The sequence below is a fragment of the Empidonax traillii genome, unplaced genomic scaffold, assembly GCF_003031625.1.
Source record: "Empidonax traillii isolate 1590-97213 ecotype Southwest subspecies unplaced genomic scaffold, ASM303162v1 scaffold627:size381796, whole genome shotgun sequence".
In the NCBI taxonomy this organism is placed as follows: Eukaryota; Metazoa; Chordata; class Aves; order Passeriformes; family Tyrannidae; genus Empidonax; species Empidonax traillii.
Window position 1 is genome coordinate 233,146 of NW_020955820.1, and position 13,862 is coordinate 247,007.

General features: G+C 42.7%; 1 protein-coding gene across 6 annotated transcripts in view; it reads right to left on the minus strand.

Moving 5' to 3' along the window:
- FGFR2 (fibroblast growth factor receptor 2) overlaps positions 1–13,862 on the minus strand; it is a 77,713-nt gene that overhangs the window by 7,891 nt on the left and 55,960 nt on the right. For all 6 annotated transcript variants that reach the window (XM_027898885.1, XM_027898884.1, XM_027898882.1 and 3 more), the window contains 6 exons: positions 9,065–9,216; positions 6,124–6,245; positions 5,404–5,514; positions 4,721–4,911; positions 1,638–1,760; positions 458–528 (listed from right to left, as the gene is read on the minus strand). In XM_027898885.1, the coding sequence (XP_027754686.1) occupies positions 458–528; positions 1,638–1,760; positions 4,721–4,911; positions 5,404–5,514; positions 6,124–6,245; positions 9,065–9,216 (770 nt within the window). The remainder of the gene's footprint in view (positions 1–457; positions 529–1,637; positions 1,761–4,720; positions 4,912–5,403; positions 5,515–6,123; positions 6,246–9,064; positions 9,217–13,862) is intronic.

A 13,862-nucleotide genomic window follows, 5' to 3' on the forward strand; every position in this document is an offset into this window, starting at 1 on the left:
TTTCATGAACTTTCCCTTTTCTTTTTTTCTTTTTCTCCTTTCTTTTCTCTCTCTCTCTTTTTTTTTTTTTTTTTAAAAACCTGAAGGAAGTCCAGAGTATGTCAAAAGCCGAGCAAATTAGATAGACTCTTTGTAGCTGCACATCCGCAAATAAGTTCAAGGGGGGAAACTTCCGCAGTGACAGAAGGAGGTTAGCATTTTCCACCTTTCATGTGCTTTGAAGCCGGGCAGATTAGTAACAGAGCACTGGTTAGCAGTCTACCATAAAATCCTCACTTTCTAAGGGCAAGCCCTGTTCCATCTATTAATACGTGAAACAGAACGAAATCAGAAAGAAAACTCTTAAAGGTAAAGGACAACAGCAAAATACATTTAAAATATCCCAAACTTTTATAGATACACGTCGAAACGACCCTCCTTCCCACCCCCCAAGCCCCACTCAAATCAGACCACTTACACATCACTTTGGTGTGTGTAAACTCTGTCAAACAGAGCTTCTGGAGCCATCCACTTTACTGGAAGCCGTCCCTGTGAGTTTGGGGAGGAAGGGAAGGAAAAAAAAATTACAGTGGCAGCAATTTCCAGGATGATTTCAGCATCATAATTTTTTTTTTGTTTTTAAAAGATTAATCAATTCTCAAAGAGAAGTCTGCTAACGCAAACCAGCACATAATTTACCTTTAACATTTTCAGTGGAAAAACTAGTGAAATGTGCAAAAGTAGGGACACTGTTAAGTTAAATGGATATAGACACTGAAGATAAAATTAAAAGCATTGAGAGTTCCCAAAAAGTTCCCAGACTGCTTGCTAGGGGAATGATAGGACAAGCAGATCAAAATCAAAAATACCGTTTCACTACAGCTCTTTAAAGACAAAAACACCACAACCAATAAACCTCTGAAAACCAGGCCCGCCTGCAAAAATAAATTGATCACTAAACCCAAGAATTTTGTTTTCCTGTTCCTTTTGCAGTGACCCAAAGCTCGCAGTCAGAGCTGCCTGTTGCTTTGCACACAAAGTCTGCCTGGAGCTCAGGAACTGTGCTGAGTGTGACATGAAGATTCAATCCCCTCCAGTACTGGTGGACCAGGTTCTTCTGGCTTTGGGAAGCAGGAAAGTATCACCAGTAAAATGCCACTAATTCACTTAGTGATTTTCGTAGATAAGCCACTTAAAATGACAGTTAACATGAAGTCATATTTATACATATTAATAAGTCATATTTATAAATATTAAAGTCTGAAGAACTCAGTGAGTTGTGCAGAGTTCCCATCAAAACCCAAGGGCAGCTCAGCAGGACCTCAAGAGATCCCCTGAGGGGGTGTAAGGAATTCAAACTAGGCACCAATACTACATCCAAAATGTTTTATCTTCTTGATTGGAGTCAGGGACACAGGGGAAAAAAGTTCTTGCATTTTAGCATTTCTAACCCTACAATATACAGCCTCTCTGCTTATCTTTTTAGCTGTCACTGTAAGAGGGGACAGAAATGCTTATGTCCTTGATCCCTGTTTTCTGTCAGAGATGAAAAGTGAGGCTGCTGCACAAGAAGCCCATTAAGTTTACAACCACACAGTTTTGAAATGAATCGCTGGAAGAAACACTTGTTTCCAGAGATTAGAAAACCATCCACTTACATTAGTAGTCTTTTTATAATAATCTATATTGTTGATGTCTCTGGCTAAACCAAAGTCTGCTATTTTCATGACGTTATTTTCAGTCACCAAAACATTCCTTGCAGCCAAGTCTCGATGGATACACTGGAAAGAGAGAAGAAAAAAAAAAAACAGCCCACTGAAATAAAATGCTGTAAAAGTGAAAGTACTTCCAATGCTTCCAGTACCATAACTAAGTCCCCTTTTACAGATTTAACCTGAATAACAAGGTGGGAAAGCCACACATTTATAACGAGCCCGTGAAATATGATTTTCTTAATTATTGCAATCCATCCCCTCAGCTGCTGTTTCCAAGTTGAACAAAGTCCCTAAGGAGTCTCTTAGAGAATCCTGGCCTGCTTAAAACTTTTATTTTGGCTGAGGTTGAAAGCTTGGGTGGTGACCCAAACTGTGCCAAGCGTTTTGTGATTCATTCTCCATTTCGTGTGCTCAGGTACAGGTATTGCAGCATGTTCACTGCAAAGACTGTTAATGAACGTTTTATTGTGTGTGTTGCCTCTCTTAAATTATATTGTCTCACCAGAGCTCAAAGTTGACAATCTGGATCAGTGCAAGTGATCTTATTATTAAAGATATTAATATAATTGTAAACTAGATGTCTAGGGTGTGTGTATTTACTCCAACCATGAGACTGTAACAATTTAATGATGAAAAGAAAAAAAAAAAAATCCAAAACGACTGGGGTTTGGCTGTTTGCATTTAAAACAGTTTTGATACTGAAACTAAACATGTTATCTCCTGAGAGATGTTTCCTTATGTCAGCATTACCCTGACACTGAAAGGACTTTACTTCTGTGTTTAAGTGGCCTTATTAGGGTTGATAAAATGTGGTAGTGGAGCATGGGAAGAAACGTGGCATTTGGAATCCCACCAGGCTATTCTGCTTATTTTCAAGTTTTAAATATATATTTCCCCCCCCCAATTTTGGATGACTCTGTGTTGTACTCTTTATTTCAGTTGTGTGCACAGATATGCTGGACAGACCCACTACAAAGAGCAACATAACAGTTGATTTCTTTCTTGCATTACAATTTGCCCCAGCCATCTGCTGAGATCTCTTATCCCACGTGGGCCAAATGAGCCTACGAAATTTCTGATCCTCACTGGGTTAAGCCACGGGGAAGTGCCAGGAAAAACCTTCTCCAGCAATGCCTTCATGTGCACAGGACTAGACAACAGTACATGATTTCAGCATCCAATCAGCCCTCTGATTCAGCATCAGCAATGCTATGGTAGCAGAAACAACATGGGCCACCCCTTCCTGCTCTCCAAAAGCACCCAACCAACTTTGGAAATAGGATATTGTTTCTAAGCGCGACCGCTTGTAAGGCAAAAGCTTTTTGTAAGGCAGAAAGTAGGTGCACAAACATCTTTTTTTTTTTTTTTGAAGTCTCAGTGAGCCATTTCTTGGATTGAAATAACAAGAACACTGGCCTTCTCACAGTTCCTGCATGATGGAAATACCGTGAGAAGACCAGCTCTCTTATTATTCCAGCTCAGTAAATGGATCCCTAAGGGGAAAAGGACTCGTGAAACACAAACAGAAATGGTGGGATCTATCTGAAGCAAGGGAATGCACAGCTCTGCTCTGTGCTGCCTTTGTTTTCCCTCTGTCGAGTTCAGCACAGCACCAGTCAAGTGTTTTGGCCAAGGAACTGCACCAAGGATGCTGTGGTTCCACCGTGTGCCTCTGTGCATGCACACACCTTCTGGGCAGTGTCCTGCAGCAGCACCTCAGAGCTTCTCAGCAGGACGCCTCCTGTTCTCAAGATTTGCCAAGCAAAAGGTTTATTTTTGCCTTTCACATCAGCTCTGTTTTCTTGAGACGTGGCTCAGTGCCAGGCAAGCCTTTCATTAATCTTAGGAAGAGACATCCTGAGCTGTGTCACCTAATCAGTACTCCTGCTTACTCCACTGGAAGAGTTTTGGTGTCATGCACATCACCCTGTTGACCCTACCAGGCTAAGATTTACTGTTTCAAAACAAAAGAATAAAAGCAAAATTAAACCTAGATTCCCTCTCTCCCCCCAGCCTCTACCAGTGCAGAAAAAAAACACCAGCAACAAAATCATGACTCCACGCAACAGGAATGGAGGGTCACTCTCAGCCCTGGTCTTTGGTTAAAAAGAGCTCCGTGCTTGGGAGTGGGCATGCCTGGAAATCGGAATAAATCCCACTAACCACTCCACACCCTGCAGGAAGCACTTATCATCAGGATCTGCTGCTCTGGTTTAGCCATCGGGTCCCAAACACCGCCCAGGGTATTCATGATTGCTTGTCCACCAAGCCACAGTATGTTTACAGAGTTGGTTATACAGGGCTATTTAAGGTTTCATAAATATAATTTAATCAAATTACCGGTTAAAAAAAAAAAAAAAAAGCGTTTGAAGACCAAGTTTAAGAAATAAGTGTCTGGGGATATGACAGGATAAATAAATTCTTTCAACAAGCTTGCTCTCCTGGCAAACACTAGTTTTAAGTAAAGTGCATAATTTAAGTGACTAATACACTCCATTTATTTCTGCCTCTTCTGTTCACTATTTTTGCCCGGGTGTCTTGGGCCTTCTTAACTCTGCCTGTTATTATTCCGTAGATCCTTTCAGTAACCGAATTCATTTGTTTTACATCGCTATGTGAGTGGATCTGGTTGATTTGACTGGAAACAGAAGGCAAACAGAGCCTGCTGTCTCACGGGTGGAGTAATGTGACTTGTGTAATCAAGTGACCACCTGTGCTTATGAATTCGAACTGCACATATGCACGCGATATTTACTTTAAATGATCCATTCCGGGCCTCGTTTTAGCGATATCGTTAAACAAAGATGAAAAAAAAAAAAAACCCTTAAAAAAAGTGCAGGAGTCTTTCCCACAGATCTCCAAGAGCACGGATTATGCAACTCGTTGGAGAAAGCTCATCCTTCCCAGCCAATTCTCGACCATGAACGAGGTGAGAACAAAACTAAAATGGGAGGGTGGAGGGGAAAAAAATACACAGAAACACACATCAGGTGCTCCGTGCACTGTTTGCCAGGCTCTCCACCTACTTTTTGTGAGGCCAGGTACTCCATGCCTCTTGCCAGCTGGTAGGTGCAGGACACGAGGTCCTTGAAGGTCATCTGCTCCTCGGGCACCCTGTTGATGTCGAAGGAGTACTCCATGCCCGGGGGGCGGCGGGCGCGCAGGTACTCCCGCAGGTTCCCCTTGGAAGCGTATTCCACGATCACGTACAGCGGGCCTGGGGAGGAACAGAAACATTTTCAGTCAAAAAATACGGTGAGGCCTCAAACAAGGGGTAAACGCTCCTTAAAATTATTTTTTTTAATTTGTTTATTTCCAGAGTCTTATGCCGTCCTGCGTGGCTTTATGTCGTGCCATAATTAGCTTTCCCGGACTAAAAGTGCTCGTTTCGAATTCGTGGGATGAAAGTTCTCCTGAAGCAGGACTGGCAATTCAGAACAACAGGCACGGGTAAATGCCCCTGCAAAAGGTCATTTGTTCCCTACAGCAAAGGATTAGAGAGTTTTCATATGATACAGTACCCCTTCTCATATTAAGGTTACAGCTATAATGAGACACAGAAGTTAAAATATTGCTGTTAAGCTAGAGAAATACCTAAAAATCCCATCACTGCATGACTGCTTCCTCCAAACCTCTTGAAAAATTATGATTAATGAGACTTTCGCAGACCTGTTGGAAAGTCCTGGTTTACTTTCTGTTCCCTACTCACCATCCTGGGTACAGGCTCCAAGGAGATTGATGATATTTTTATGCTTCCCAATCATCTTCATCATCTCCATCTCTGACACCAGGTCAGACAGATCTTTTTCCGTGGCATCATCTGCAGAAGAAACAGGTTCGGTTTGTATTTTCTAGCACGCCAGCCTGAACTCCACCAAGGCTCAGCAGTTGGTGTAAAATATATGACACAAAATGCAGAATACACTGTATGTTACACAAAGTCATATGTCTTTAAAAAAATAGTATCAACCTCTTTGATGGACTAACTAAGTCTTCAGTGTTTAATGTTGAGGCAGCAGAGCAATACCAGACATAAAAAAAATTGTCCTTAGCTATCAAACCACCAATAACTATAATCTCCTGCAAACTACCCTTACAATTAAATTCAAAATAAATAGGCACCAACCACCTGGGCTGAATGGGCTAGGAACTACACATGGCTAGCCTCTGACATGAAATAAACTGAAAACAGAGAGACCCACACGATGTTTAATACATCTCCTGGCTCCCAAATACTCACTGCTCAAGGTAAACAGGCTGTCAAGGGCACAGATTTACACCCCAAACTGCTGAAGGCTGAGGTCAGCTATGCGCTCTTTGACCTCCCCCCCAACGATGACAGAGTTCAGATGCCACAAAAGAAACTTTCCGCGGATGAGAACTGCCACATCTTGCCCATTCTGATCCCTAACCACCCCAATTTTCTTACCTTTCAACATCTTCACTGCCACGGTCACCGCTTCTTTGGGCCTGTCTTTGTCAATCCCCACCGCTTCGGCCATGACCACTTGCCCAAAGCAGCCTTCTCCCAGGGGCTTCCCCAGCGTCAGCCTGGAGGGGTAAACAGCAGGTTAACAACACACGGCATCTGGGGAAGGGATGCAGCCAGTGAAAAATTCCAGGGGTGAAATAGAAAAAAAGAGCTTTCAGCACAACAACCCGCTGCAGCACGAAGCGTTTGTCACATGGAACCAATAAGGCCCGGGGCTGCACGTCGGTTTTTATGTGCCTGCTGGGGTGTGTGATAATGTTAGCACAGGTAGAACCACGACTATTTATCAGTTAGTACTAACTTTGAGAAGTCTTTAGGTGGCTTTGAGAAAAATAACACCTTTTATCATGGACAGTCCTCCGTGGAAGTTCGGAGTTGCAACTTTTGGACAGAAGGACTGTAGCTTTGAACCTTCTTGACAACTGTTCTGGAAATTATTTTATTGATGTGGCTGAACACTACGTTGAGGGTGGTGTCAAGAGCAGGGGGATGTTTTAAATATTATTAACTTCCTGTGACATAACAGCACAGTGCACAGAGAAAGGAAAATCACACACACTGTCAGGCAGCTGTACTTCAGCTCAAAATCCATATTCTTGCTTTTTGTTTGGGGATCCTTTGCCTAATCTCTTGTGCCAAAAGACAAGAGACAGCAAGTCGGTTGACACCGCATTTGGGTGCAGCTGTGGGTATAACTACAGCATCCTTTTTTCTTTGTAGTGGCTGATGTGGTGGCCAGACAGAAGATACCACAAGGTGCCTCCTGCCTGCAGCTCCTGGGCTCAGCTCATAGAGGGGAGGAAGAGACTGGGGGAAACAAACTCAGCACCAACATAAAACCCTTCTAAAAGGAGCAGAGTGCATTTTGTGGAGCATTTACCCGGTAGCAAAACCTGCTCAGCTCTGACAGGCACAGGGATGTTGACCTCAACTTCATGAGGAAAAAGATACAGAATAAAAAAACAAACTTCAAAGCCTCTGGGCAAAATCTTTTTTGTTCCAGCTGAAGTGCTTAAGGGCCAGATTTGGTCTCCTTTACTTGCAGAGAATACCATCTGACACCCAGCAGCAGTGCTGTGCAGGAATCGGAGGGGGTGCTCAGTGAGTGTGGCGCTGCCAGCGTTACCCGGTGTAGGGGCCGGATTCAGACAAACATTTCCACACAAAAGTTCTTCAGGGCTTGGCTTTCCACGGTCAAAAGCAGGATTCACCACAGGTGTGATACGTGGACTCGCTCTTACAAGCATGGACTTCTGTCCTCCACCATGAAACAGTGAGAGGTTGTCATGCCATCAGCAGAAGAGTGTCAGACCAGGGCCAAGTGACTTGAAACCCTCGCTTATCTGCTCAGGCACAGGACAGGAGTGCGAGGTGGTTCCTCCCGAGGGCAGCCAGCACGCTCTGTCAAATGTGAGCTTTGACTTGGTGAGAATCCCTCGAGCTGTTCTGGATTGGTTTCTAAAGCAAATGCAAGTTTAAAAAGGTGCAAAGACTGAAGGGCGGCGTGTGCTGTGCTGAGGTCATCCTGCCTTTTCTCCAGAACGAAAATTGAATTTAGGATCTTGGCAGAGAACAAACATTTGCATTGGAAACTGGTTAATTTACGTGCTATTGCCCTGTTAGGACCAAAGTAACAAACCCCTCATTGTGTGCCCCCTGCCCCCCCAACCTAATAAACTGCCTCTAAATAGCCTCCTTTCACTGCAAATCTGCTCCACCTCCGCTTGTGCTGAATGCTGGGTTTAAATGTTTAGCAACTCTCAAATTTTCCGCATTTGGTGTATCCCCCCAGGGTATGGGCTGACAGCAGCACACAGACAAGCCCCCACTGTTGACTAGAATGCTGCAGGTGGCAATTACAGCATTTTACACTGGTTTTCAGCTACATCAATAAAATAATTTCCAGAACAGTTGTCAAAAGGTTCAAAATTGCAGCTCTTCTATGCAGGAGTTACAATCCTGAACTTCCAAATAGAACTGTCCATGATAAAAGGTTTTATTTACTCAATGACACCTAAAGACTTCTCAAAGTTAGTACTAACTCTGATAAATAATCGTGGTCCTACCTGTGTTAATACCATCTCTCTTTTGCATGTCTTTTTTACATTAAGAAATACGGTTACAGTTTTTATTATATTATTCAAAAACTCATTTTGCATGTTAGTCAACAGACTTTGAAGAAAATATTATGTAGCCACATGAATTTGAATATACCAGAATTCAATGTGCTCTGCTTGAAATACTTTTAAGCCACAGGAGTTGTGCATTACATGCACACAACATGCAAAATGTCGCCCTAAATCAAAAATCATCTTCTCCATTAACACAGGTTAATGCACAATCAACACCAAAACCTACCCAGAGTCCTGACAGAAAGAAAAGATTGTTTAATAGCAAAACCTGGACTGTCTGTATCTCCTACGTGATATTGTATTAACTGTTTTTTAAATATTAACCAATTAAGTAGTCGACCAAGAAACGTGGTTTCATGTTCAGAGGTATTGTTTAGGGAAAGCTTGACTGCCCTTCAACAATGCTTGTATCTGGATATTTTTCCCAGTCTAGATTATATCTAATCTGAAATAGTCACTCTTTTCCTAACAGGGGAGTTGCCTTCTATCAGAGTATCTGAAAACCTACAGGAAATCTGAAAGTATAATCAGAAGGACAGGCAGAGAAAATTTAGTTTCTATTTAACCAAACTGATTCCAGATAATTGAACTGAATCTTGATGTTCAGAGGAGCTTCAGGGAATTGAGATTTTTCCTTAAACTACAGAAACCGCAGGAGACATCAGCAAAGGTGCCTCCTCCCGTAACGTGCCAGCTTTTTCAGACGTGCCAAAAAAATGGGTAGTGCCAAAAAATGGGCTACATACTTATCTCTTGGAAACTCCCACTTGGGGTCTTCTGGCAGCTCATATTCCGAGACTCCTGCCAGCATGGGGGCATCGGCAGTGGAGGAGAGGCGGGTGGTTATCCTCACCAGCGGCGTGTTGGAGTTCATGGAGGAGCTCGAGTCTGCCGACACCTGTCGTGGCAATGCCAGATGCAGGAACAAAAGAGAGAAGGCGGAGATGTAATCTTGACCCAAAAATCTGCAAACCACCAGCACCTGATACCAAGCCAGCTCAGAACCATGGTATTAGGAAGAGGCTGAATTCACAGGCGTTTTCCCAGTGCTCTGCTCTCTCATTTACCCTCCCCTCTAAGCACAGTACTGGCTCTAATTGCTGCCAAGGCTCCAAGTCTGCCCCACAGGTCAAAATCCATGTAAGTTTTACGTAAATTCACTCAGAATATAGTTTTGTTTATCAAATTAAGATTTGATTTTTTTTTTAAATCAACTGACAGCATTTAAATCACTACCCTGAGATATCTAAGCTTACACCATGAGCAGAGGTGGCCAGTAAGTTCTCTTCTTCCACTCACTTCTAGTTGCCCATGTCACCATGTCTTTTCCCAAATCAGCAAGCAACCAGGTGGGGGGTTGGTGTCTTCTCCCACTGAACAAGGGATGGGACGAGAGGAAATGGCCTCCAGGGGAGGTTTAGATTGGGTATCAGGCACAACTTCTTCAATGGAAGGGTGGTCAAGCATTGAAACAGGATGCCCAGGGAAGTGGTGGAGTCACCAGTCCTGGAGGGATTTATAAGACCTGCAGATACAGCACCTGAGGTCATGGTTTAGTGATGGACTTGGCAGGATTTACGTTTGGACTTCATGATCTTAAAGGTCTTTTCCAAACTATATGATTCTATTATTTTATATTTTCCATGTATTCGATATTAAACGCATCAAGAAGCTATCCCAATAATTGGGGGAATACTGACGTTTTCAATTGAGTACATTCTCAATTAAAGATTCTGCAAGCAGTGTAGAGAAGAGCTCCTAAAAATAATTTTTATGTCCCATGTTTTGGAACTTTGGAGGGTGATTTCTCATCAGCCTGAACGTTTTCCTTAGAGCAGTAAAGGCACTTAATGATAAATGTACTGAAAATGGAGGCAGCTGTTCCATTTTGGGTGTGAATCTTCTATAAGGCTCTTTCCTCAAACCTGCAAGCAGCAGCCTGTCACCTGCTGACCTCAGAGTTTCAAGTGAACACTAACACAAAATAAAAATGCCTGTACTGCCAGTCTTGCCCTCTTTCAAGTGTGAATCCTCCTCCTCTCTTCAGGCCAAGTCCAAATCCCGTGGCCAAGCTGGGAATGCAGGTTGTTTCACAGTGACACCTCTGGTACCCTCCACCTTCATCCTCATCACCTGGACTTAACTTCGACACCAGATTTGCTTATGTAAAATGTCACCAGGCTACAGTTTGGTTCCACAGGCCTCAAAACCAGATTGAAAAAAGCAATTATAAGCAAACAGATCCTAACAGCACTGAAGTGCAAATCAGGGAGACACGGGGATATGGACACAAAATCCACTTGCCTCTATGATAAGTACAACTTTGTGGTTCCTTTAAGTCCAATTAAGAACTAAGAGTGTCTCAGCCCACAGAATAACTTGAGCTCCTCAGAATGGGACTGAAAGGCTTTGGTAGGTCACGTTGTTACATAGTGTATTTTGGCAAGACTGAGGCTCTCAAATTTCTCATCACAACTCTCACCATCTGCTTTGTTTGAGAGGCCTCTTTGCAGGCAGACATCCTCAAACCCATCTCATTGGATGCATTTGTCTTCTTGACACAACTTTCTAAGAGCAGAGATCAGGAGTGGAAAGGTTTCATTGGGAAGAAAGGACAGCTATCAGGAAATTAATCTTGGTGACCAGATTTGCAGCTGGCAGACCTTTCTGGGTATCAGAAGCAGCCCCTGCAGGCAAGACGTGGTGTCTATGGAAGGAGAGAGTGTGACTGCACAAACAAGGCCACCATTCAGAAAAGAGAGGTGCACTGCTCCCCCCTCATCCATCCCACCAGCATGACTGATAATATTGACTTTCAGCAAACATAAGTACCTGGCACATTCCTCTTGGAAAATAAATCCAGTGGCCACTTGGGAGACAAACAGAAAAGTACTACTAAGGCAGACTATGGAGCTTTAAATAAATCACAAGTGAATACTGAACAGTCCTTCCAGAGAGACGCTGCCATGCCCAGTCTGCAGAGGGGAACTCACCTGCTGGACAAACCAGCATGAGAACTGGGGCTGGAATCAGACTTCTTTTTTTTTTTGCTCAGTTTCATTATTTCACTACAGTTTAAAAACGATGCTTCATGAAATGAACCAGCTCAGCACAAAGAAATGTGCAAATCTCCATGACCAACGTGGCACTTCCTCTGCCCTGACTTTCCTGAATTCCTTTTTCTGTTATTTCTGGTTTCCATTTTTTCATCCCCCACCATAATCCTATTAATACTCTATGACCACTTCCTCCATATTTCCAAAATCTACCTACTGTTCTCCAGCCATTCTAACAAGATCTTTAATCAAGTCTCGATTCTTATTTCTTTATTAAACATTGCCTTTACTTCCATACCTGTCTTTTGCCACTGTAGCCACTGTTTTCAGGGACATCAGGAAGGCAGGAAAATGAAGCTACAAAATTTAGATTATACACCTCACGGATCAGAAATGGTTCAAAGTGTTCTGGGGTCTTTTATTTTTTTCATGAAGCACAATAATTGCATCAGACACTGCTTGGATCTCTTCCAGAGTTTCATCTTTTCACCAGCTCTACACTCCCTATCCAGCAGTCTTAGCATGGTTAGAGCCTACAAATGTAAACTTGCAATAAGCTAAAATACTCTGGTGATGTGTTTTAAACACAGAGGGTAAATAGCAATAATGTACAGGGAAAAAACAACAGATGAAAGACTCAGCCAGTCCCCCTTCTAACATTACTGCACATGGTTACTTCACAGAAGAACTGGATGATGGGCCAGAGATGCTGTAGGTAACCAAAGTGCATTAATGTGGATAGGAATGATGAGAAATCCAGAGGAGCTACTCAGTGTCTGGGAGAAGAAAAATGGACTGTGCTCCCAGGGAATATCCTTCTGATTGATTAACTGGAGCAGTACAAGGAGTTACAGGAGCTCAAGGGCTATAAAAATCTGCTCCAAAAAAGATGAAGCCAAGGCAGTCTGGCCTGTGGTTGGAGGAGATTTTCTATTTCAAAATGGCCTTTCACCTTTCCTGCAATAATAAAGAATTAACCTTTGATCTCATCCCTTAAGCATCTTTTTTTCACCGCCTTAGAGTACACCATGAAACAGGCAGGAAAATCCTACCTATTCCAAGGTCAGTAGACGTGGTCAACTTTAATCTACATTATACATTCTAAGCAACAGCACACAGAAAGCCTTTTTCCAGCTTGCTGCTTGCAACACGGCCCTCCCACCCCTCACCACGCAGGTTAACCTGATGCAGGTGAATTAGACACCTTCAAGGTCCCCTCAGCATGCTGGTGACACCTGTTTTAAGTGATGACACCACACCAAAGAGGTATTTTGAGTGCTTAATTAGAGCAAGGAAGGCAGGAGTCAGCTTGAATTGAGCAGAGCCCTGAAAGCCCTATTATGGTATATGTTAACCTCGACAGGAAGGCAGACCTCCACCAGAAAATAACTCTCTGTGTGCTCCCTTTCTGCTTTTAGGAGGACAGAACTAAGAACAGTGCCAGCCTCAGATGGGTCTTTAGCTCCATATCTGCACTTGGGATGGAGAAAAGCCCACTGTGTCCAAACCTCCCTCATCAATGCATGATTATATCCCCATTTTAACAACATATTCTTTTTCCTTTGGCTGCGCTTAATCAGCTCTCAGTTAATGCTTTACAAGCATTTCTAAGCGGCAGAGCATTTAAAACAAACAAATCTTCGCTGGAATCTTTAAATGCCATGTGGCAAGATCAGCTGCAGAGCAGTGTGTAATTGTCTGTAATTGATTAGGAAGGGTGTTTTCCTCCACTGATAATTCATACCATGTCCTGAAGCCTGAAGTTCTGGCACCCAGGCTGTGAGATTTCAGCAGCCACGCAGTGATTTCCTACAATTGTCAGTCTTTTGTGAAGGCTCTATGTAAGTTAACATGCATATATGTATATGTGTAATTAGTAAGTAGTGCTGGTAGCTGCTGATAGAAACAGTCCACCTGAGTGACCAGATCTGGGCAAATAAATGGACTACACAAAACTGAGCCACCCTCATATTAAGTACTGATATTTAAAACACCTGCACCAACCCCTGCACGAAAAGCTCTCCTTTTGAAACTCCTCTGCACAAAATAAATTCCTAAGAGTACTACTAGGCAAGACAATGGTTTCCACACAGAGAAATCCAAGGATAAAATGAAAATAAAATAGGTATTAGGGTAAATTCCCTTCAACACTATCCTGCTGATGGTTGTGTATTAATCTTTGTATTTCACAGCCTATTCCTTAAAATAAATGATACTTTCACAGCTCAATACCACGAGAAACACTACATGACTCTCCTTTTCCCTGATTCCTTTTCTTCTTTCCAGATTCCAGCTGAAATTATGATTTTGAATTACCTATTTTGCTGGGTGAGCTAAGGTCTTACTTTAAACCAATCAGTCTTTGTTCATCACAAATAGGCTCATTGTAACTTTAGGAAGGATTAGACTCTACAACAACTTTAGGCATGAAATTATGGGAATGTATTATAAATACTAAGCATTTAAGAAACACAGTTGAGGGTGCCCA